Source organism: Cygnus olor, chromosome 21 (genome assembly GCF_009769625.2).
Source record: "Cygnus olor isolate bCygOlo1 chromosome 21, bCygOlo1.pri.v2, whole genome shotgun sequence".
In the NCBI taxonomy this organism is placed as follows: Eukaryota; Metazoa; Chordata; class Aves; order Anseriformes; family Anatidae; genus Cygnus; species Cygnus olor.
Window position 1 is genome coordinate 6,791,119 of NC_049189.1, and position 24,204 is coordinate 6,815,322.

Below are 24,204 nucleotides of genomic sequence, written 5' to 3' on the forward strand. Positions count from 1 at the left end.
CATTCAGTGTTGTGTTTTCCAGGGCCCGATGTTCCCCTGCTCTGTGCGGAGCAGAAACAGCATTTCTTTTAGGGGGACAGCCAAAGCAGGAGATGCCCCCAGGCATTATGTGTCTGTTTGCAAGGACTGCACCATCCTTGTAGCGAGCACAGCCGTGCTGTGCTCCCCAGCACATCACTGAGCACTCTGCCCTGTCCCAGGTGCCATCTCAGAGAAGCTGAAGGTGCCATGTGTTTGCTGGTGGCTGAGTGGTTTAGGTGCTGTCCTGTCACCTGTTCCTCTGCAATGTAAAACGTTGCTGTCCCTCAGGCTTTTGCTGAGCTGGGCACACCGGGCAGCTCATTTCACAAGGTAGGGACGTTTCAGCACTGAGCAATTTGAGGGCTTTTTCACGGGAGTAACCCCATCAAGCAAATTTGTGATATTTGAAGAAAGAAAAGTTATCAGAGGGAATCACAGGAATCACAGAACCACAGAACTGTAGGGGTTGGAAGGGACCTCCAGAGACCATTGGGTCCAGCCCCCTGCCAAAGCAGGTTCCCTAGAGCAGGCTGCCCAGGGAGGCGTCCAGACGGGCCTTGAACATCTCCAGAGAAGGAGACCCCACAACCTCCCTGGGCAGCCTGTCCCAGTGCTCCGTCACCCTCACCGGGAAGAAGTTCTTTCGCATGTTGGTGCAAAACTTCCTGGGCTCCATTTTGTGGCCATTGTCTCTTGTCCTGTCCCCACAGAGCACTGAAAAGAGGTTGGCCAAATCCCTCTGTCTCCCACACTTCAGGTATTTATAAATAATAAAATACCAGCTTTAAGGACAGCTTTACCAAGTTCTTCAAATCCATGTACCATGAGTCAGAACTGCATCAAGAGTTAATTATTTTCTCTGAGAGGAGTAAACAAAAGGTCAGCCAACAGATTTTTATTCATCTATAAATCTCCAGCAGTGTGAGCAGATAGAGGGGGTGAGCAGCCCTGTGCGTCTGCCAACGTCCATGCAGCAGCCCCAGGGCCTGTGCTCCCCAGGCAGGATACATCAGGAGATGACAGAGGAGCATTGTGTCCTTCCCTGGTGGGAGGCGAGGGAAGGTATTCCCTTGTGAATCAAGGTATTTTTCTCTCGAAGGAGACGTTTTCCACTCCAGAGCTGGCCACTTCTCTTAGCTCCTGGCTCCTGTGTGCTCTGGGGTTTGCTCACACACAAGAGCACAGGTACTGGTGCGAGCTGCACCTGCCCACACAAGGAGACCTGTGCAGCTGCTTGAGCATGTGCACGTGTGACAGCGTGTCTGTACATGTGTGAGAGTGTGTGCTGCACTGGGTGCTGGGCCCTGGGCATGCTCCTGCAGAGCTGGCGCCAGCTTACCCCCATTGCTACCCTCCAGGACACAGGGACAGGTGCTGGGGCACTTGTCTCACGCGTTGATTTCCCACTGGGAGGGCAGCGTCCAGGCTGCAGGTGTTCATGATGAACAGCCAGGTACGTGCCATGATGAGAAGGACTTACTGGAGCAGGCAGCACCTGGCAGCGGACGCAAGGGAGATCTGGAGAAGGGTTTCCAGCAGGGTGGGAAGAGCACAGAGCGGTGGCAGGCTGTCCGCGGGTGCTGTGCTGCCCTGCAGCTCTGCTGTGCTGGGGATAGCAGGAGGCTGGCAGTGAGGAGGATGGCAGGAGGCTGGCAGTCACCTGAGCTTGAAGACCTGCATCCAGGGCTCTCTGCTCCATGGGAGGATGTCAGGAGCTCTGCCGCAGCTTGCTGCCCCTTTCCCTCTTGCAGGCAGCTCTGCCTCTTGCTCCATGTCCTGCAAGGGTGGAGAAAACCCAGCTACTCGAGCCCTCCAGGTGATGAGGGGATAGAGGGAGGTGCAAAGCCCTGACTGGTTCTCCGAAGCACTGCCAGGGAATGAGTCATGGTGAGATGGGCCTGAGATGGGTGAGATGCGGTGGCTCAGCAGCCTTTGGGCTCCCGGGGGCACCGGTAGCTGGAGGTGGCCAGGAGCAGCCTCCCTGGTGTGCAGCAGCATGCCGAGGCACGCCGGGGTCCCAGGTGCTCCCGAGGAGATGCTCTGGCCGTGCACAGAGCTACGTGTGCAAGCTCGCGCTCTGCCTCACAGGCAAGTCTGGTCTTGAGGGTATCTGAGGCCGCCCTGGGCCCAGACTGCACACATGCCCACTGAAACATGATGTCTGTCGTAACTTCCCTGCATGTCCCAGTCCTGGCATCCCAATCTGCTCCACTGTCAACAAGGTGGGATGCTCATGTCCCTAGCAGTTTCCTGTAGCTGGCCATTGCAGCCACTATGGGATGGCAGCAAGACCTGGTAGGCTGCAGTGGTTGCATCTCCTAAAAGGGCTTTGCAGATGGGTGAGGAGATGGGGATGACGGAGGAATGAGTATGGTGTTGGGAAGCGGGAGGAGAGCAGAGTCCTCTTCATTTTTTGCTCTCATAGGTCTGGTGCATCCCTCAGCCAGAGATGGGACTCGGGCCCTCCAGGGATCCCTTCCCATCACACTTGTGGGATTCAAGGATCATCTGCAGTGCAACAGCAAGGGGAGGATGAACTTGCTGCTCCCTCATGTGTCTTCCTGCTGCAGACATTGATTTATAAAGTCTGCTTCGTGCTGAGTTCAGGGAATTCAGGGGATGGTGCATTCTCCACACAACATGTTTTGCCTGATTTCCTGTGTCAAGGCTGAGGAGGCTGTCAGGTAACGCCTCGGTCACTCTGTACACTGAATTTTGGAATTGTGTTGCTTTTATGAGGCTCAGGCAGCAAGTGGTAAGCACTGCGAGGCTATCCGTGTTTGTCCTCACATCCTTTGGGGCTCAGAGGATGCAATGTGGAGGCTTTGTGTGTGGGGAAGGAGCGGTGGCGTGGATCCCATACAGTCCCCATTGTGTGTCCTGTGCTGGAGGCCTGGGGGGCTGGAAGATGCCACAGGTACGGTCCTGAGGACACTGCTTCCTCAAGGGGTTTGCAGGTGCCGGGACAAGCTTGCTACTGTGTGTCTCTGGGTTGACTGTTCTGGTGTCACTTCATTGTCATGTGGAGGTCCAGAGGTGCTGATCAGTGTCAGGCTAAAACCAACCCCTAAATTCTCCAGGCGCTGCCGCTCCCACCATACCGTCCATCCTGCTGCTCTCCTGGCCCCTCAACGTTTTTTTTCCGTGCTGTTCCACCCTCAGGCCTGATCACCCGGTGAGCTCAGGTGTTGTAAGGGGCCAGGGTGCTTGATGCTCACTGATCTCCTCTGAACCAGCCCTCTCCTGGGGCAGGCGGTGGGGAGGGCTCCCTGCTTCCAGCCATAGGAGAGGAGCGATACCTCTGCTGCCCAGCTGTGTGGAGGCACTGGGAGGCATACAGTGGAGCTGTGAGCCCACCTGAGATGCTGAAGGGAGTCTCACGAGGGAACACACTCCTTCCCCTCCGAAGGGCTGGGCAAACGCTTCCTTGTGCCCCTCTCCAGAGCTTTGCCAAGCTGCTCTGCTGCCGTGGAGCTGAGCTGGCAGGGCCGGCTCCAGCCTGCTGAGGAGATGTGGCTGTGTCCTGCTCAGTGCACTGCGAGTTTCCAGGCTGGATTTGACTCTTAGGTAATGCTTGTGAATACTTGTGCTGATAGCTCCGCTGCTTTTATCCTCAAAGCTTTTTCGGGACAGGGGTCCCATTGCTGCACCCACTTTACAAAGCATCTGAGGCGCAGAGCAAGGAAGCGGAGAGCACTGGGCTGAACTGCTTGGCTCCTTCTTTTTGGTCTGCAGAGCTCTCACCCCCCCTCCTCTCCCTCCCTGATGCTTGCCGTATTGTCCTACTTCCCGGCTGCTCAGCTAATGCCTCAGGCGTCTCTCTGGCGTGCTGCTGGGAGGCCGCTTTGGTTTGACTCGTCTCATGCCAAGACGTTGGCTGAGTTGTCCTGGCAGCTGCCACGGCTCTTGCAGAGCCAAAGGGTTAGGGCTTGGTGATCAGGTCATGCCTGGAGGGCCAGGATGGCTCCTGCAGCCATTCACCTGGAGGGCAACCATTGCTTCTCTGCAGGCAGCACCTGAACCACATGCTTTGGGCTTTCTCCTGGTCTGGGAAGGGCTTTATGAGCAACTGGAGGTCCCTGTGTTACTTTACAGACCTCATCCCTGGAGGTCTCCCAGGCTCAGCTCAGCAAAGCCCTTGAGGCCCTGGTCTCGTGTTGGGGATGAGGTTGGACCCACAGTCCAGGCTTCCTTTCAATAAGCCCCGTGGGATGCTATGAAAACTTTCCCAGATCTTGGACTGCTCTGTCCCTGCTTGACGCCTGGCTTCTTTATAGCAAAAGATGTCAAATGAGAGAGGAGCGCTGTTGGTGCTGGGGGCTGTCCTCTCCCCACAGGTCTGCAGGGGATGTGCTGACCACACGAAGGGGCTCCTTGAGAACAGATAGTTGCCCTGTGCATCGTGGCGCTGCCAAGAAGCTCCTCCAAACTTGCTAATGTGGCCCTGACACCGTCCCTCCTGGTTGGGGCAGGGTCACAGCGACCTTGGAGCAGCGTTTAGGGTGGCAGGGAAATCCCGCAGCACAGGAGCTGGGCCCCCCACTGCCCCCCCCCCCGGGCACAGGCAGTGGGGTGCACCAGGAACTCGTGCCTTTCCTGTAAGAGTTCACACTCGTGTGTCCCTGTGAACTTCCTTCTCCATAGCTCTGATGTCGTTTGCTTTCGATGTATTTAAAAATTCCCCTTTCTCTCCTTTACCTTTGCCGACAGTGTATTTTTCATTGATACGTTAACTTCCTCTAGCAACCGTCTGCATTTTATAGCTGCTAATTTACTGCTGCCAACTTCCCCCTTTTTATTTATACAATATGTTTATTTTTACTACATTTTTTTCTTTTATTCAAAGCCAAGACAATTTTTAACTAAGGACGCCTTCTTTTATAATTGCGGATTTATGAGATTTTGGCCAAGCCTTCTTAAGCTAGCTCTAATTACTCTTCATTGTTTTTGTTTACATTTTCCCCCTAATCAATTTTTGCTAATAATCCCTTTCAATTTTTGGAAATTGCCCCTTTTACACCTCCAAGTGTGTTTCTTATTGGTGGGTGCAAAAATCTGTTCCCACATATGTGTGATCAGATTATGTTTGTCTGTACCTAGGCAACTGCTCATCTTTGGTTCATTGATCTGCTCATCTTCAGCTGTCAAAATGAGGTCTGCGTTGTGATTGCCCACATTGATTGTGGGTTTTCTGTGTGTGTTGGAAATGAGCCTCTTTAAGTGGTAGTGTCTCCAGGAATATTTCTCAGCGGCAGTGTGAGACCCCAATGTGTGCTCTCCACCATCCCCGGCGGGGATGGTCCCTGCCTGCATCGGGCAGAGCTGGTTCATAGCCTCTTGGCTTCTGCTTTAGGCTGATTTGCAGACTTGCAGAAACACCCCAGCACGGGCGTTCCCCACTGCCGTGTTGGTCTCCAGACCCCAGATTCTCAATGCAGCCCTTGCAGAGTATGGCAGCTCTGCTGCAGCACATTCCCCTCTGTGGCTGCTGATGCAAATTGTAGCAGAGGCTTTGGCCCTGGAGGGGATTTTCTGCCCCTTCTAACCCCCACCCCTGCTAGCTGGATTTCCTGGGCCGTTGGGATTTTACACCCAGGGCAGGGGCTGTAGCTGAGCCAGTGCTGGGGCTCTGGGCACCTTCCCTCCCCAGGATGAGGCGGTGCTGGTGTCTGGGTGCTGCAGGTGGGGTTGGCTTTGCCACGTGCACTCAGGGAGTGGGAGATAGGGAAGCTGAATGTAGCGGCAGGGAAGGTAATGTGGCGTGTAAAGGGGAGGGAAGCCTTGCAGGACATGAGCACAGACCCTGGTGGCAGGAGGCTGCTTGGAGCAGGCCAGGCAGAGGCCAGCACGTGGGGGCAGCGGGGACCCAGCCAGGACAGAGAGAGGCCGAGGAGGAGGAAGGAGGCACTGGATGGGGCTGACAAGGACCTGAGGGTGAGCTCCTCCGGCAGTCCCACAGCTGATCTGCGTGGGAGCTGCTCATTTCCACCCCGTTCCCAGGCACTCACCTCTCCATCTCGTGGTGTCTCTGGGTGGGCCCAGCACAGAGAGCTCGTAGGGGTTGTTGTGTGTGTGCAGCTTGGTTTTCTGCTGGTGAACGCTGCCCTGGGCATCCTACCTCTGCTCGCCGGGAGGGTCCTTGGCGTTTGCCTCCTTGCAGTGGCAGTGGCTGGGTGTCACCTACACTGTCCCTCTGATTCAGACATGCTGGACTGAATCATCCTGCTGCTACCTGCTCTTTGCCTGGGCAGGTACAAGATGATGCTCTGCCCGCTCATCCACAGGTGCTGCTGCTGGCCGAGAGCATCCAGGGAGCTCTGTGCTCAGAGAGAAGTGGCTCAGAGAGAGAAAAGGAGTGCTGGTGAAGTGAGGGCGAGGCTTTTGTAGGGACCTCTGCGTGGGAAGTCCGTCCGTCCTCCCCATCCCGTCTGCTCTGCTGTCTCCTGCCCGTGCTGCAGAGGGAGGCCACCTGGATCCTGTGGCGGCTCTGCTGGGCCAGCGGTGCTGGGATGGATGGAGCACATCCCTTCCAGAGCAGGGTCACCACCAGCACCAGCCTCGTGCCATCCGCTGGCGGGGTGGCCGCCTTGGTTCAACGCGCTGACAAGGGAGGTTAGACGAGTGTGTAATGAATTACCCATGCATGAAAGAGGAAGCCCTCTCCGTGGTGAGGTATTGAAGATAGGGTTTTCCCTGGGGAGGAAACATTTGCAGCTCACTAAAAATACCCACTGTTAACAGCTGCCGTCTCCATCGCAGCTTTATCTGTGGTGTGGGGCCTGCGGAGATGCGGGGTTCACGTTTCTGGTGTGGCTGTGCGCTAGCCCCCAGGGACACCGAGGGGGCTGCAGAGAGATGCTGCCTTATTCTCTAGCCTCAGGACCTGCTAGAGGGAGCTCAGACCGAGAGCACTGCGCCAGCCCCTTGCCAGGGATTTTGGGAGCTCCTGCCTCTGTCCTGGGGAGAGGCTCCCTGTGGTTTGGGAGCCGAGCCCGGAGGCCCCTGCTGTCACAGCCAGCTGGGGGGCACGGCGCACCCCTCTGCAGCTTGGCACAGACGAGCCTGCAGCTGGTCGTGTGGTTCCTCTTAAGCTGTTCCCACTTGGGGCTGCCAACCAGAAGCAAATTTACAGCCTGTCAGTAAAAACAGTGAAAAGCAGGAATGCTTGGCTGGCAGGTAGGTGCACGGAGCCAAACATGCGTCGGAGAGCATCCCCGCTCGGCTGCATACCCTGTGCTTCGGCTGGCTGGGGCTGTGAAAGGGCCCGGGACCCCCTCATCACCCAGGCCTTTGGGCTCTGTGCGGATGGGCCTGGCAGTGCTGGAGGAGCGGGAGCACCCGTAGGCGCCAGCTTTTGGGTGCTCAGGCACAAGTCAGGTGCTGCTGGGTGCTCCTTCTTTGCTGGGGGGCTCTCCAGCCCTGCTCGCCGCGCTGCTGTCCCAGTGCCAGCAGGGAATGGCAGAAGCAAGAAGAGGTGCGTGTGCTGTGGGCATTGCACGGCAGCTCTGCCGGTCCCCTCGCTCCTAGCTGCTGCTGCCAGGATGTGGGGAGAATGGCAGGTTTCTCCTTTCCAGGCTGTGTGGTCTCGGGAGCAGCTCCTCCCTGCGACTGGGCTCATCCTGCCCGCAGTAGCCTGGCTGCAGGCGGCCGGTGGGGTCCGTGGGTGCTCAGAGCAGCTGGATGGGTCCATGGGTGCTCAGAGCCGGCTGGGCCCTTCAGACGGGGGCTGGTATTGCTGGGATGAGACCACCAGCGCAGCCCCTCCAGCTCCAGACGGCAGCACCGCAAGGAGAGGATTGCTGTGGGCACCCCCTGACATCGTTTGGCAGGATCTGGTCGGGAAAGAAGCTAACCAGGTTGATGTGCTGGCACTGCCAGGCTTGCTCGGAGGCACCAGGGTCTAGGCCTGGTCTTCAGCTCTCGCTCACCGGGCCCTGGTCTCGTTTCCCCACTTTCCTCACCCCTGGTGTGCCTGTGCTCGGTGTGGCCCTGCCTTTACAAGCCAGGCACGGGGCTGCGCAGCACAGCTGCATGTCACTGTGTGCTGGTGGGGCTCTTGCTGGAGCTTTGGCTGTCTTTGGAGATAATATCTTTTCCCCTGTAAATGTTATTACCCTGTATATGTTCGGGTGGGGGGAGGAGGGGTGACCATCTGTGTTTTCCAATAAAAGCAAATTAAAATTGAAGCCCATTAAGGACAGCTCAATTGGGATGCTGAGCAGGGCTCCGGAGCCTGCTGGGAAGGAGTTGTTTCCAGCCTGCACCACCTTTTGTCATCCTGCGTGGGTGACAAAGCCTCGTTTAGTGCCAGGGGTGCTGGGAGGTGGGATGGGGATCACCGCACGCACCTGAGCTGTGCACTCTCCCTGCTCTGGGTAGGGCGGTCGGGGCACTGCCCCACGGGGACGAGGAGCCAGAGCTATCCAAAACCCATGCCCTGTGCTCATGTTGCTCCTCCTGGTCCTGTCAACACTCGTTGAATCAGATGATGAACGAGGTTAGTGAGGAAAAGGGATGGATGTCGTGCAAAAGCCCAGCATGTGCTGCTTAACTGGTGATACTCCTCAGTCTCTGGGCTTTTTGCTGCATCCCAGACGTCCTAAGGTCCCCTCACCCCTGTGCCCAGGCACAAATGCTTGTCTAGGACAGAGGATCCTACGGGGCCTGGGTGTTGAGGAGGGGCTGTGCGCTGGGGGCCTGGATGGTGTAGCCCTGCACTCGCATAGAAACTTGTGCCAGTTGGCCCTGGAGCATGATATTCAGGATGTTCAAGGAGATGTTCAAGGCCCGTCTGGACGCCTACCTGGGCAACGTGCTCTAGGGAACCTGCTTTGGCTGGGGGGTTGGACCCGATGATCTCTGGAGGTCCCTTCCAACCCCTACAATTCTGTGATAACGGTAGGAGCAGGTTATGATGTTGTAAAGCTGTTGTAAAGTGGTGGAGGCTGCCGGCTCCTCTAGGGCCGAAACACCTGCAGGAGCAGCTCACGGGCACCGGGCCTCCAGCCCCAGAGCTCTGCGGCTGCTGGTGAGGAAGAGGAGCCTGGGGCTGCCGGGGGGGCATTGCCAGGCTGTGTCCTGCCGGAGGGGTCTCGGTGTCTGCTGGGCTCATCCTGGCAGGGCGGATGAGGCTGGATGCGGGCAAGGATGAGGCTTTTTTAACCCCTGGGACTCCCTCCCGCAAGGTGTCCTGCAGACAATGGGGTTTGTGTGACTGCAGAGACGGAGTCATTAGTGCTGACAGTAGCAATGGCTGTTAAACGTCTGCATCTGTGTCTTCTCTGTGTGGCTACTGCATTCCCGGGAGCAGCAGGAGGGCCCCTGCTCGCTGGCATTTAGCATCTGCATTGTCTCTGCTCGGCAGCCTGCCCTCGGCTGAACTCAGACCACCTACAAACCCCGGCTCCTCTTGGGGCAGGCGCTGCCAGCCTGGGCTGCATTCCCTGGTGCTGCTGGAGCAGCTTTCTGGGGTCCCCGGTGGGGTTATCAGGTTTCTGCTGACCTCTGGGGCAGCCGGTGTCCGGAAACAGAGTGGCCGGGACGCATGTGCAGTGATGGCCCAGGGCAGTGGCAGCCAGGCCAAGCGTGATCCTTTCTTGCAGCCAGCCTAACCTGAATCTTCAACAGGGTCCCAAGCCTAAAAGATCATAAAATTGGAATTCTTTGCGGAGCCCCAGCCCCTCTCATTCCTCCTAGGGGCTGGGGCCAGACTGTTTCCCCTCCTGTAAGGTGGATGGGGCAGGCAGCGCGCTCTGCCTGGCAGCGTTAATGTGTGTGGACGGGCTGATGGTCAGCTGGGTGGCCAGAAAGGAAGACACGTGCTTGGGTGACTTGCAAGACCTAGAGCTGGACTTGACCCCTCTTAGAAGGGGGGCTTTGCGCTGGTTTTAAGTGTTCTGGCAGCGCCTGTGGTTGCTGATGGCTTCCAAACCAGGAGAAGCAGGGCTGAGTTCACGGGCCCTGCTGCCATCTCTGAAGGAGCCCCTTGCAGGCACTTTTCAGCCTCTTGCATGGGGCTGAAGAGTTGGCTGCGTCCATGCTTCGATGCTGGGGAAGGAGCACAAATGTTCAGCGAGCGGGATGGGAGGCAGGGTCCTCATCTCCTGCACCTCCGTGCCCTCTCCTCCCTGGGGTGACGTCCTACCTAGAGTGGCACTGGAGTGCTCCTGGTGTGCTCCATGGGGCAGGTGAGCTGCCTGATGCTCTAACACTGGCTAAAACGTCGGCCGCAGCTTTGGCTGCCTGAGGCTCAAGCTCCAGTTCTCCGAGCTGAGGTTTTTGCCCTTCCTCCAGTACCAGAGGGACGCAGAGGGAGTTTGCCGTGGGGCTCCTGGGTTGCGGTGTGACCTTTCCCTTGCCAGAGCTGTGTGATATCTCTGGGGTTGGCCCTCCCCCTTCTTGCCTTGTTAGCCCCTAGGAGACTGGATGTGCTCTGGAAGGTGGAGATGCTGGACGATGCCTCTGTTTGTAGTCTCTCAATCTGTCTGGACCCTGTTTTCCAGGTGAAGGGGTTGAACAACTGGGTACCTGTCTCCGCCTGGGTTCTCACAGTGCCGGGACTGCCGGCACAGACTGCTCCTGCAGCACGGTGCGGCTGTCCCCGGGGTGGCCTTGGGGGCTTGGGGCTTTGGGCAGGATGCGGGCAGTTCCCATCCCAGCTCAGTCGTTGCTTCTCCTCGCTCCCTATCAATCACTCTCCCTCTTGGAGTTTAAGTGGATCCCTGAGTGAAGTATCCAAAATATCCTGTAGCCGCCGGCTCACAATGCAGCGTGCTGTTACCGCGCCAGCGGGTCGGCCGGGGGGGGATTGGGTTTCAGTTTGTTCCGCTGGCCACTGGCCAGGCAAAGCAAAGCTCGGTGCTGCAGGGAAAGGCCACTGGGTTTGCTCAGCCCCTGTTAGCTCTTGCTGGCAAAAATATTATAATAAGGCTCCAGTAAAGCACGGGAGGCAGAGAGGAGCCTTTCAACTGCTGGAAGGATAAATAGATCTGCAGCGAGGGCTCCGTGGGGCGGGGGACAGACGGGTTTCTCATTAACTGCCCCTCCTGCATGGGGATGTGGTGGCTGCACCTGAGGCCAGGCTGGAAACGCCGTTTCACGAGCACGTGTGCCCGTGCAGAGCAGTTTGATGTTTTGCTGGGCTCCAGCACGGAGTCTCATTCAGCGCCAGGGTCTTCCCTTCCTTCAGTGTCACTCCAGCATGGATTAATCTGACAAGGTGCGTTAGCTGGGCTTCCAGGCCCACTTCTGGGCCTGGTGATGGTGATGATGCACAGTCTAACCTGTGTCTGCCTTGGCTGACTCGGGATGACTTTGCTCCCAGCACCTTTGCTCCATCAGTGAAGCCTGGGTAACTTCTTGCCTGCCTTTGCACATCCAGCCTTGGCCACAATCACTGCGATTCTGGGTCAGCCTAGAAGCTTGTACCCTGCATTAATATTGTACAAGGATTAAAATACTGGCAAGTGCCCTACTCTCAGAGAAGAGCTGACATGAGAAGTGAAAGGTGAAGGGAAAAAGCTGTGGGTGAAAAAATGAGGGTGTAGGCTTCAGCTATCTGTGGGGCTATTTATTTGTCCAGCTGTTTCTTTATCTGGATGAGTTTGGAGCCTGCGAATGTCAAGGATTTGCCAGGACTTCTGAGAAACCCAGGTCCAGATGTTCTAAATTGGTCTGAATTGGCAAAACTCCATGGAAGTTATTTTTCCGGACATGGAGAAGTGTGTCTGCAGTGCGCACAGATCCCCTGCTAATCCCTTGCCCCTCCAGCGTCTCTGCCACTGTCTCCTGGTCCTGTCACTCTCCATCCCCAGCCCTGGGCATCCCGTGGTGGAGGCCCCAGCCCCAGCCAGCACCCACCGTGATCCTTGTCCTCTCCTCCCAGCTCCCAGGTCTCAGTCCTGACCTGTCCAGATGGGACGAGCCAGTGCAGATGAGACCCCCATATTGGTTTCACCTGTGGCTGAGCAGCAAGGAGGTCACGCAGAAATGTAGGAGCCCCTCTCCCAGGTGATTGCTGTGAGCGTGGAGGCCGTGGCATGGTGGCAGGGATATATTTTTGCATGCAAAGTGCTCGAGCTGGGATCCAGCGTGGGGCAGAGGCCGCAGACCCTGACGTGCTCTTGTAGCAAGCAGCAGTGCCTCCCCTGGTAGCCCGTGACAGCAACGGGCCCCGGCGCTGGCAGAAAGTTGCTTATTGAAAGCATCTTCAAAGTGAAAAGGACAGGCACTTATCTCCTAACCGTCCCGTGGGGAGCAGTGCGGTTTCTGGTGGGAAGCAGGCCAGAGTTGCGTCTGCTAGTTTCGAGCAGCTGCAGGTTTATTTATAATGCTGTGGGTAGCATGTGAATCTGCAGATAAACACGCGGGAGGGAATAACACAAACAACAATATTGAGAAAATACTGCTCCGGCAAGAGCATTTCACGGAGCTGCAGCTATCGCCAGCCACCAGAGATGGGCCAGGGGCCAGACACCCACCCGTGCTGCTCCTGGGGGGATTTTGCTCCGCATCGTCACTGTCGCTGCCGGAGGGTCGCTCTGTGCAGGATGCTGGGGGTCCCGGGGTGCCCGGGCCTGCTGCTGCACCTTCCTGCAAGCAGCCCCCTGCTTTTGGGTGGCATCCGAGCTGCCAAACCAGGAGGATGGCGTTGTGGAAGTGTCGGCTGTGGCAGCGAGCAAAGCTGCTAAATCTGCTAGCCGAAGCAGGCGACTTCTCCCCTCCATGCTTTGCAGGGCACTAGCGATTGGTTTTGGGACTGCCCCTCCAGAAATTGGTCCATCTTTGTAGTCTGCAGGATGCTGGTGCGGGAGCTGGTCCTGATGGGTGGCTGGAGCAGGGTGTATAGGGTATATAGGGACAGCCTATAGGATCAGAAGGGCTGCTGGGTTGCCTTGTCAACCCACCGTGGGTTACAATGGGTGCAAGGGGCTGAGCACGCTGAGGGCTGAGCCCCGTTGGGACTGCTGCGTGTGGAGGACTTGCTTCTGGAGGATGGTAGGCTGCTGTTCCTTGGGGCTTATCACGCCTTGTAGGAGTCTTTCACCTGCAGCAGGCCTGTGCACAGCTGACATCTTGGGACCTGGAGGTGAGTCACCGATCCGCTCAGAGATGTCTGCGGTGCAGACATGAGCATCTCCTAGGTTATCACACCGTGATGGGCCAGAAGGAACCACGGTGGCCTCTTGCCCAGATTCTGGCTCACCCCGGATGGGGAAGGATCCAAATGGTACAAGGGCTGCGTCTCTCGATGATTGGTCTTCAGAGGTGAATACCTTCCCTGCTAGAACAGAACCTTGTTTTCCATCTGCTTTACTGGGCTCAGCTCCCAGGCAAAGCGGTAGCTGCAATTTCCCTTGTGGGCTAAGGAGCTCTGTGTGCTGCTGCTTTCTTCCAGTGTAGATCCTTACGGACCACAGTCACCTTCCAAACTCCTCTTTGGCGATCTCCCACAGACCTGCAACGACAGAATCTCACCTAGCTGAAGGAGAAGTAAGCCCTGGCAGCACCACAGCCTTTTTCTTGAGCAGTTGAGCTGGGCAGCAAGGCCTCATCTCACCATGTTAAACCTTCCTGGTTTATTGATCGCTAGCTCACACTCAGTGCCAGCGTTTTCGGGATGAGATGACAGAGCATGGCTTGGTTGCATCTTCCCAGGGCCTTTGTCCCCCCACAACAGCTTCTTGCCATGGAGATCTGAAGTGCTCTGAGTCTGGGAGAGAGGCAGAGGGAAGCCACTGCAGATGGGGAACACGCTGGGATATTGGGCATTGCTCCTCATTTAGTTTGCTGGAGAAAAGAATTAACGTGCTTCCCGTGCTTAGAAATAAGCAACTTCTGGAGGATGAGACAGTGAGCTTCCCTGGAGGATTGTATGGCCTCTCCAAGCTCAGGTGGGGGGTGTGAGGAGCTTTGGTCCAGGTATACAGGCGAGATAACTTGGTGGCAGGCCATTGTTCGTGCGTTCTGAGGTCAACCAGCAATGGATGGCGGATCAAGCCCACCACCACCCTTGAAATCCAGCCTGGCTTCGCATGCACATTTGCAGTCAGTGCAGCTAACAAGGTTTGCTCTAATTTGTGGGGACCAGTTATTCGCAATTTTACGGAATTCAGGCAACTACTGCCAAATGCTGACATGTCAACTGATCTCATAATGCTTTCTGGACATTAGCCAGGGCGACAATTTGCTAGAAGAGATGTGTAGAAAGGGGCACAAAGAGATGTTACAGCTGTGTGCAATGGGGACCATGGTCCTGGGGTCCACCCTAAATGAAGAAGGATGATAAAGAGAAGCCCCAAAGAAGAGGAGCTGTGTTAGAGTGAAAGAATAAGGATGCTCAGTTAATCTAGTTATCTTCACGAAGGCTGAGAGATGATTCATTTGGCACTGGTAAGCAGCACAAGAGGGAAAGGAGGTTTTGGGTAACAGAGTCTTTGTGAAAGTAAAAGGAAATCTAATAACTGGCAGCATAAGTTCAGACTAAAAGTAATGGAAGATAAATTATTTTTTTTTAGGAGAAGGTAATTGACCTTTGGAAGAACCTGCTAGAAACCTGCAGTTTTCTACTCCTTGTTAGCTTGTGTTGGACGTGGTGCTTGGGGACATGGTTTAGTGGGTGCCATTGGTGGTAGGAGGATGGTTGGACCAGGTGATCTTGGAGGTCTTTTCCAACCTTAATGATTCTATGAAGATGAATGTCCTTGGGCCAGCTTGGGTAGATGCATGTCTCAGAGGAGATGGGAAACTCTTCAGCTGTGGGTTAGGGGCAAGGGCGAGGGCTTTGGGCAATGCTCTGCATTAATGTGCTGGGCACATTTCCACTGCACCAATTTTTCATAAAAGAAAAGGCTTTTAAAAATGCGAATTATTTCAAAATACTGTTTTTATTTGGGGAATTACTTATACTGTTTTAGAGTGTATCTTCTTTTATGTGAGTCACTGCTATTAATATATTTACTACGTATCATTGTCATTGATAGTTAAAATAAATTAACAAATACAGTTCTTTATTTTTACTTTTTTAAGTAATGCAGATTCTAGCTAGTACTGAGCGAAAAATGTTGTTTTCCTTCTAGATCAAAGTGCCACTGGTGTTTTAATGAAAAAGCCAGATACTTTGATAAAATAAACACTATTATTAAACTATGTAAACAAACAGTTTAAAAAGAAATTTCATAAATCTGAATGACAACATTTCTGCGCTAGCTATTTTCCAGAACTTTTCTTACTGGGAAAATTTGAAAAGAACTATTTTTGCTTTCTACTTTTGGAATAAAACCAAATTTTGAAATGCTGGTTTCCTGTGAACTGGAAACCGCTGGCTCTAACCAGGAGTAACGAACAGCCCACAGCCTGAAAATGATTTACTGCTAGAAGTAGGTGCAAGTAGCATATCTATGCTGAGGCACTTTTTAGCTCACTTATGGGAAAAGAGAATTTCCGTGGACTGCTCAGCAGGCTCAAACACAACCATTTTGCCATTTTTGCATCCAGGTTTGTCTGTTCAGATGACGGATCTTGCACGAGGCTGGTCTTTTCTTCCTTTGTGTTCAGTGAAAGTGGAAAAGGTGGAGATGCTTTTTGGGAATTTGTGGCAGGATGCTCGTGGTTTTTGGTGGCCAGGAGCAGCAGCAGGACACGGTTGCAGCCAGGAACTCTCCATCCCCCCTTCTGCTGGGGGAACTGGCACCATCTCTTGGGTCTGTAGGCTGGTGGCTGGAGATCCCTACTAAATAGGGGCTGTCCCGCTGGAGTGCTCTCAGGGAGCAAGCTGTGGCAGGGTGGGTGTACACCTGGCACATAACATGCTTTTTCTTGAGAGCTGGAGAGCCCTAAAGGTTCAGCGTTTCCTTGCCTGTTCCCCAGTAATTGGGAGGGCAGGGGAAGGGAAGCTACAGGCTGTATTTCGTGTTTGTGTTGATTGTGCATGCAATGGATGCTTTCCAGCATCCGTGCAAATGTAGTTGGCATCCTGAGCACGTACGCTCAAATCAAGTGCTGGTTCATGTTCTCCATGCAGAACAGAGAGATAGGGTTTCTTCTGTGGCCATCACCTGGGACTTAGCCACAGAATCACTGTCTTGTACCGTCTCTCCTGCAAGCTTTACGCTTTCCCCTGGCTGGGGAACATTTCCACACTTTACCCAAAGTATTGGCAGGGCATAACCCAAGCATCCCTTCTCTTGCCATCAGCCTGGTGTAATTATGCCAGCCAATAGCTATTTAGGATAAAAAAACCATGAGTGCAGGAGATGTGATGAGTTTTAGGAAGGACAAGGAGCGTTGTCCAGAAACTTCACTGCCTGCGTGGCTTAGGAAGCCATCCTCTGCCTCTGTTCACTGCTGATCAGCTGTAGCAGCATCTGGCTTATTTCTGCCCAAATTGCCTGGAAAACCAGCTTTAATATTGACCTAATTTTTAAGTATGGCAAGTCCTTGAAGTGCTGTTCCTTCCTGTCGGCTACTACATGGCCAAGGATTCTGCCTGCCATGCACAGTGCTGAGAAAAAAACGTCTCACTTTTGCAAATCGGAATGAAAGGTGATGGAGAGAACCTGTCCAGGCCAGGGCTCCTCCTCAGCCACTACTGCAGAGCTGCTCCCAGGCTGTGATTTTGGATTTTGAGGAGGAAACTCCAGGACACTGGAGGGAACGAGGGAACCGGGTCCCTGCAGAGCAGGGAGACGCAGTGCTCCAGTCCCTGCTGCCTGCTCACTGCCTGCGCCTACCTGAGCACAGGCAGAGGGGGAAAAAACAATGGTAGGGCTAGAGCAGGGGGATGGAGGGAGGGTGAGGAGCAAGACCTGGAAGACCTCCGTTCCTCCTCCTGCTCCTTTACTGTCCTCAAGCCCCAGACCAACACTGACTCCTCGTTTCTCCTTCCTCCTGCAGAGACACTGATGGACTCCACAACGGCCACAGCAGAGCTGGGCTGGATGGTGCATCCTCCCTCGGGGGTAAGTCATCCTCCTGCTGTATGGGAGCTGCGTGCCAGGTCTGTGGTCTCTGGGCCGCAGGTGAGCGTTGGTGGGGTTGCTCAATGAAAGGCACCTGCTGAAGTGCTTTGGCCAAATGAAAAGTTGTGATGGGAAGAGTATAAAAAATGAAGACAATTTCTGCTTCTGGTAGTTTTCTAGGAGGTGACACTTCCCCAAACTATCCCATGTTCAAGAAGGGCAGTTCTCACCTTACAGCATCAGTCTGATGTGATGTTGGGGGACTTACACTCTCTGTGAAGCTGCCCTGTAGTCAGTTAAAGATGAGGGAGAAGGAGGAATGAAATGCGAAGGCCACCATCATTTGTCCCCAGAATCTCACTTGTTATCTCATTGCTCATCACCTGTTGCAGAAAAGGATCAGGGCATTGGCCTGAGAGGTTGAGCAGCTGTCTGAAAATAAAGTCCTGAAATGAAAATGCAAAGTGCATGTCTGCAATATGGCCCTGGGATAACATGGACCCAGACAAGGCTGTTAAGAACACCCAGCAACTCACGGCAGGACCTTTGCTAGCTCATTGTTGATTCTCTCCACTTTACTGGCACCACGAGTCCCCTGGGCCCCATCCCAAGGCCGCCCAGATCAAGCTCCTTCAAACCAGAGCTTGGCCAAGGCAGCGTGTCTCTGCACATATGGAAGAGGCCCCGGCCACCTCTGTCTCTCACAGGGTTTGTGTGGGGCACTGAGATGCTTGGAGCGTCCCTCCCCTCTCTGCCCGCGGTGGCTGGGAGCAGCTCGGGGCCGTGGTGCCCGACACCCCCTGGCTGCCACCAGCCGGCGCTGGGGTGAAGGTGAGGCTGGCAAGGGACTCTCATAGCACCCCGAGCCAAGCTGTGCCACCTGATGCAGTGTCGTGCTCGCCCTTGGGTCTGGCAGCTGAAGCCCCCGGAGACAATTCCCTTCCCCACGCACAGCGGTGAAGGTTCAGCACCCATCCTGCCCTGCACCCAGCCCCGGCCGGGGCCAGATGAAGACATTCCTTTGGGCCTCACCCCGGGGCTGACAGCAAGCCCGCTCCCTGAGCCAGCTTGGCAGAAGAAAAGACACGGATGAGAAAAGCCTCTGTTGAGGAGATTAAACCCTGCGAGAGCGGCCTCCTCGGTCTGCCTGGCCGACCCGCGGTGCCGGGGCGCAGGGGCTGCCGGCACCGGTCCCCCATCACCATGATAAAGCCCCGCACCCGCCTGCCAGCCCGACCGCCCCACCAGCTCCAGCCCGGCCGCCGAGGGGGGATGACGGGCACACAATGGGCCAGAGCAGAGGTCAAGTCTTTTTCTCTCCTCGCCCAGCCTTTCTTGTTTGCGGTTTTTCCATATGTAAAGCACGCCTTGCTTCCAGCTCGCCAGCCCCGCGGTAATGAGGCCTGGGCCTGCTGGAAGCCGTCTCTCCGTATTATTGTGCTGCCTTCTTCTTTTGAGTTCCCGGCATGTTAATTAGAGAGCGAGGAGAAAGGGAGAAGCTTCTAATTAAGCGATGAGGGGCTGATGCACAGGGGTGACTTTCTCTCCCAGCTGGGAGAAGGGAGCTCGGGAGCGGGGCGTTACAGGATCGGCTCGGCCAGCGGTGCCGGCGGCCCCACGCAGCCCCTGCTCGCCGTGCTGGGCACCCTGAGCTGGCCCTGGGCATCCTGCTCGGTCCCTCATCTCTTCTGGGAACCACTTAGGAAGAAGCCTGTCTGGGAAGCCCAGCACAGTGCTGGTGCTGCTGGTGGGGTCGCCTCCTGTCCCCATGGATGACGCAGCTTCAGCAAGATCGGGTGCAACCAGGGTCACCTGGAAGAAGCCCCCGCTTGCTGCTCTGTTTAGTGTTTTATTTCTGATTATTAGTAAGCTAAAAGCCCAAATAGTTTTTTTTTTTTTTTTTTTTTTCCCCCTTGCTGTGGAGCTCCTGTGCTGTTCATAGCTCTCCCTTTGCCCTGCCTCCACCATCCACTGTGAGCCTCAGGCTGCAGAGACTCCTTCCACCACCTGCTCCTCCTGCCTCGTGGTGCTGAGCTCTTCAGCCTGTGTCCTGAGCCCTCCCTGGGGCCATGCAGGAAAGGGTGAGGGACAGGTCAGGTACTGGGCATCCCTGTGTCCTGGTGGCTGACATGCTGGTTTGGAGTGGTCCAGGCAAGGGAGAGCCAAGACAGAGGCAGGGCAGGGGAAGTAATTGTTTTCTTATGCCTTGTCCTTGGTTCTTTCACCCCTTCACCAGCAGCGCCCTAAAAAGCAGAGAGATCCTGCATTTTCCCACTAGCATGCCAAATTTGTTTCTGGAAAACAAAGCAAAGGCTCCCCCTGCATTTTGAGAGGATGCTCTCCTCCCCTCCCTCCCCACAACGGGAGCAGATTTGCAGCCATGGCCAATCAGCAATGGTTGGAGCTGTTTAGGGATCTTCCCTGACAGCCTTCTGTTCAGCTGTTAGCCTTGATGTGCAAAAAGCAATCTGTCTCTCATCTCGGGAGCCTCTCTCTGCAGTCCTGAGTGCCCTTGTGAAGCTGTTTGCTGGCCACAGGGCGGGGATATGGGGACGCCTCTGCTCCCGCAGGGGTTTTGCTGCAGCCCTTGGTCCTGACACAGGTGCTGGATCTGAGCACCGGGAGCATCGACTCTGGCTGTGCTGCTGTCCTGCCCTGGGTGCTGCTGTCCTGCCCTGGGTGCTGCAGGGCTTCCAGGGCAGGGCTGTGCCATGCACGGTGAATTTCTTGTGCGTGGGAAACAGCTCGGTCTCCACTTGAGCAGGTTTATGGACAAGTTCACGGAGAACTGCTCCAGCTGGCTGGGGTTGTGTCACTCTAGCTGGACCCCAGTCCCTACGGTCGGCATCGGGAGGGGTCAGCTCTGCCCTGTCCAGCCTGCAGGGTGCTCTGGGTGGTGCAGCTCTGGCCTGGTGCAGAATGAGCTTGTCCGGCTGGTCTCTGATTCCTTTGCTGTATAGTCTGGTGATTCCCTTCCATGGAGACCACCCTAAGATTTCCCAGACCTCTCTCCTGTCCCCATTGGAAGCTGAGGTGGAGGGAGGCACAAAGGGCCAAGGAGCAGGGGAATCCCATTCGCTTGCTCTCCTCTGGCTCCGTTGATGTTTGGGCCCTTGCTCACCCTTGCTGCCATGGAGCCTTGCCAAACCCAGGACAGAAAGGGATTTTCCTCCTCCCTTCTCCTTCCCTGGGTCACCTCTCTGGTGTAATCTGCCCAGGGTGTTCAGCAGCATGGTTTGGTGGGGGTCCTCAATGACAGGAATCCTGATGGATCCCAGCAGGTAAATCCCATCTCTGACCTGCTCTGAAGTGTCTCCCCGTCCTACAAAGGATGGAGACAGCAACAAGCCCTGAAGGACTGGACAAAAGGGCAGAGATCTGGACATGGCCAGCCAGGAGTGGGTGCAGGTAAGGGTGGTGGTGTAGCTGCCCTGAGCTCTGCAGAGACCCCTCCAGAGCTGGCAGAGCTGGTTGCTGCTGTTAGTCAGCTGGGAGGAGCTGTGCTGACCTTCCCGTGGGGAAACCCAAGATTGTTTGCAGGGAAAATACACTGACTCTGAGCTGTCTTCCTGGGAAGGATGCTACTGCAGTGCCACCAGCCATGGGACATGCCACAGGCCCACTTTTAAGACAGCGGACACTCCGGCTTGGGGCTGGCTCCTGTGTCACACATCTGGGAGGGACACCAAAAAAAGTTGGTCCTTGTAGGATGAGGGCTACCAGAGGGATCGAGCCCAGCACGTCCTCCTTTCTGGATACGTGGCGAGGTCAGGAAGGCTCCCATAAACCTTCCCCCCTGGCTGCTGGCCAGCTGTGCGTCTCTTACTGCACATCCTGAACCGTGGGCTTGGTTGAGGAGGCAGGGTGGGGTCCCATGAACGGTGAAGCACTGGAGGGGGCCGTGAGCTGCCCTTCCCAGACCCTGTCCCCGGGGGATGCTGCCTGCACCTTGCGCCGGTGCTTCAGCTGCAGCCTCAAGGAGGTTTTGCAGTCACGTTGTGAACTCCTGAGAAAGCAGAGCCTGTCTGCCACGTTTGTAACCGTAGCGGCACCGGGGGGAATACATCTGCTAAAGGCATCGTGTTACTTTGCCGTGAGGCTCTGCAGTTGTGAGGCCTCTGCAGCGCTGTGCAGCCGCTTGGTGGGAGCCCCTGCTAAAGCCATTACTGCTGCAGACAAAGTGCACGGCCCCTCCGTGCCCCGACGCACCCAGGCCACGTGCGGGGACGTTTTACCCTAAATCTGGGCATCGAGCACGGCGCTGGGCAGAGAGCTGCTGGCAGCCACCAGCGCCCAAGGTGGATCAGGATGGAGACACGTAGGGGTGGGTGCTGGCGCTGTGACCGTGCCTGTGCAAGGAGGCGTTGGGTGCTGGTGGGGCTGAGCACCTGCAATGTGTTGGCGTGGGCATGGTGTGGCACAGCTCGTATGGGGACAGTGTGCCCGCTCAGCGTGCAAGGGGACTGGGAAGAGGCAAAGCAGGCGGGAACCCCATTTAATGCCGTGACTGTCGGTTCCGTGCAGCCCACTGACTTTCTTTGTCCTGTCCGCAGTGGGAAGAGGTGAGTGGATACGACGAGAACATGAACACAATCCGCACCTACCAGGTGTGCAACGTCTTTGAATCCAGCCAGAACAACTGGCTCCGGACCAAGTATATCCGGAGGCGAGGAGCACACCGCATCCACGTGGAGATGAAATTTTCCGTCCGGGACTGCAGCAGCATCCCTAACGTCCCAGGCTCCTGTAAGGAGACTTTTAATCTCTACTACTATGAATCAGACTTTGACTCTGCCACCAAGACTTTTCCCAACTGGATGGAAAACCCTTGGATGAAGGTAGATACAATTGCTGCCGACGAGAGCTTCTCGCAGGTGGACTTAGGTGGGCGGGTGATGAAGATAAACACCGAGGTGCGCAGTTTTGGGCCCGTCTCCAAAAACGGTTTCTACCTGGCCTTCCAGGACTACGGAGGCTGCATGTCTTTGATCGCAGTCCGTGTCTTCTACCGCAAGTGTCCCCGTGTGATCCAGAACGGGGCTGTCTTCCAAGAAACTCTTTCAGGAGCAGAGAGCACCTCCCTGGTGGCGGCTCGGGGGACGTGCATCACCAACGCGGAGGAGGTGGATGTGCCCATCAAGCTGTACTGCAACGGGGACGGCGAGTGGCTGGTGCCCATCGGCCGCTGCATGTGCAGGGCAGGCTACGAGTCGGTGGAAAACGGGACCGTCTGCAGAGGTAACCACTGTTCTGTTCTTGCTTCAGGTGCTCGTCTTGCTGCCATGGTGGGTTGTGCTTATGTTGGTGCTTGGGATTTGCAGCTGTGGTCTGCAGGGAGCAGGGCTCATCCGTCCCTTGCAGAGGCTCTGCCTTACCTCTGGGTCCTCTGAGCCTCCGAGTCCAGGGGTGCCGTCAAGTCCGTGGCGCCTTTTGTGCTCCCCAGGCCTTGGAGAGATGTGTGTTCAGCTATGGCATGTGGCACCGAGCTGTGCCTCTGGTCTGCAGCCCCTTCCCAAAATTCTGGGGCTAGAATGGAAGAGGGAGCAAGAGGAGGGTCTGGAAGAGAGGGAGGTTCCTCCCCGGTTGCACAGAAACAGGTATGGGGCCTCGCAGGAGGAACTGGTTTAGTTTCAGTTTACATCCTGTGGCTCAGTGTGGGCTGAAGTGCTCCTGGGGTAAAGGGAGCAGGGCTCCAGGCACCCAAACGTCACGCAGTGTGAGGGACCCAGTTGTGTGCAGCATTCTGCTGGTAAGGTGCATACGGTCTAGGATTGGATGTGTTCATGGGGTGCTTGTGGGCCAGGCTCATTTCTGCAGACTGAACATCACTGAATCCAGCCCCTGAGCTCCCTCCGTAGCAAGAGGTTCCTGCCTGAAGGTAGATGTCCAAGCAGACCCTGGGAGCGCCTGCTTCTCCTGTGTGGCTCAGACGCATCCGGCAGTGCCAGTCCTACAGGTGCAGAGAGCCCCAGGCAGGTGCGATGGGGCTGCTCAGGGCTGGGTTGGAGAAGAAACACCCCTCACAGTCCCAGCCACTGCTTCCTGCACTCAAGCCTGCTGGCAGCTTATTTGTCCCCTGTCTCAATGATTATCTCCATAGGGGTAGGGATCGGTGTGATCCTTTCCCCACTTTCTCCACCACCTTTTCTGCACCTCCTAGGAAGGGGTGCAGGACCTTGTGGGTGTCCTGGGGCTCCAGCTAAGTGGAGGGCTCTGCTTTGATGGAAACTGGGTCATGTGCACCAAGGATGGGTGAGGAGAGAGTAGTCAAAATGATGTGTTTAGCAGTGTGCTGGATGGCTGTGCTCAGAGCTGTTGGAGTTATGAAGATGGGGAAGTGGGAGAGCTGCCGAAAAGGACCAAGAAAGCAAAGCAGAGCAAACCATGGCGTTTGGCAAACCGATTCTTTCTTCCCTGTCCCAGCCAAACATCAAAATCCCATTACAGTTTTGATAGCATCGGCACACTGAGCAGAGCTGGAATTTCTCCGAGATCAATTATAGATACGTCAGCAGGCAGTGTGGAGCCTCAGATGCTGTGCAAGAAAGGAGCTGCTTCTCTTCTCTGCTTGCTGCAGGAAGGGATGGGTAGGCAGCTCCAAGCAAGCACAGGGAAGGTGCTGATAGTGGGGAGATGGCCACGCCAGAGAGGGGGAGAGTCTCTGGCAGCATTTGGCTGGGCCTGCAGGCTGAATAGTCACAGTGGTCCCTCTGCCATCTCCCTGCCAGCAGCACGGCCCTGCGATCAGAGCGACCCAACGCCCATCTTGAGCAGGGCTGGGTTTGGAGTTCCCCTGCAGGACCAGGCCTGCATGGTGCTGCTGTGATCTGGGGGGCTCAGAGCATTCTCCTTGAGCCCATGTAGCTGCTGTAGGCTCTGTGGGGTGTCTCAATCAAGGAGTGGACAGGATGCATCTGCTTTGACTGTATGAGATGTTGTAAGATGCCGCCCCTTCAACCAGAGCACTTATACTGCCTCAAGTCCTCGGGAGGGTCTGTGAAACAGGGTCTTTCACAGGGGCGAGGAGTGGGATAGGACTAAAGGCGGAGTCTGAGGAGGGCATGAGAAGAAATTCAGAAATCTGGAAGTGATTTAGCAGTTACTTGTTGAGGCCAAAGGTTCAGAAGTGAAGCTCTTCGTGGACATCTTCATTTTGCTACGTGGCTTCACCTGGAGGATAGAGCACCTCCACTGCTGGTGGCTGGCCTGCCCGTGTCAAGCTACA

At 55.7% G+C, this 24,204-nt stretch overlaps 1 protein-coding gene across 2 annotated transcripts in view; it reads left to right on the forward strand.

The window, feature by feature from the left end:
• The window catches only part of EPHB2 (EPH receptor B2), a 130,847-nt gene that overhangs the window by 24,866 nt on the left and 81,777 nt on the right, over positions 1–24,204 (forward strand). For both annotated transcript variants that reach the window (XM_040533402.1, XM_040533403.1), the window contains exons 2-3: positions 16,915–16,979; positions 21,533–22,217. In XM_040533402.1, the coding sequence (XP_040389336.1) occupies positions 16,915–16,979; positions 21,533–22,217 (750 nt within the window). The remainder of the gene's footprint in view (positions 1–16,914; positions 16,980–21,532; positions 22,218–24,204) is intronic.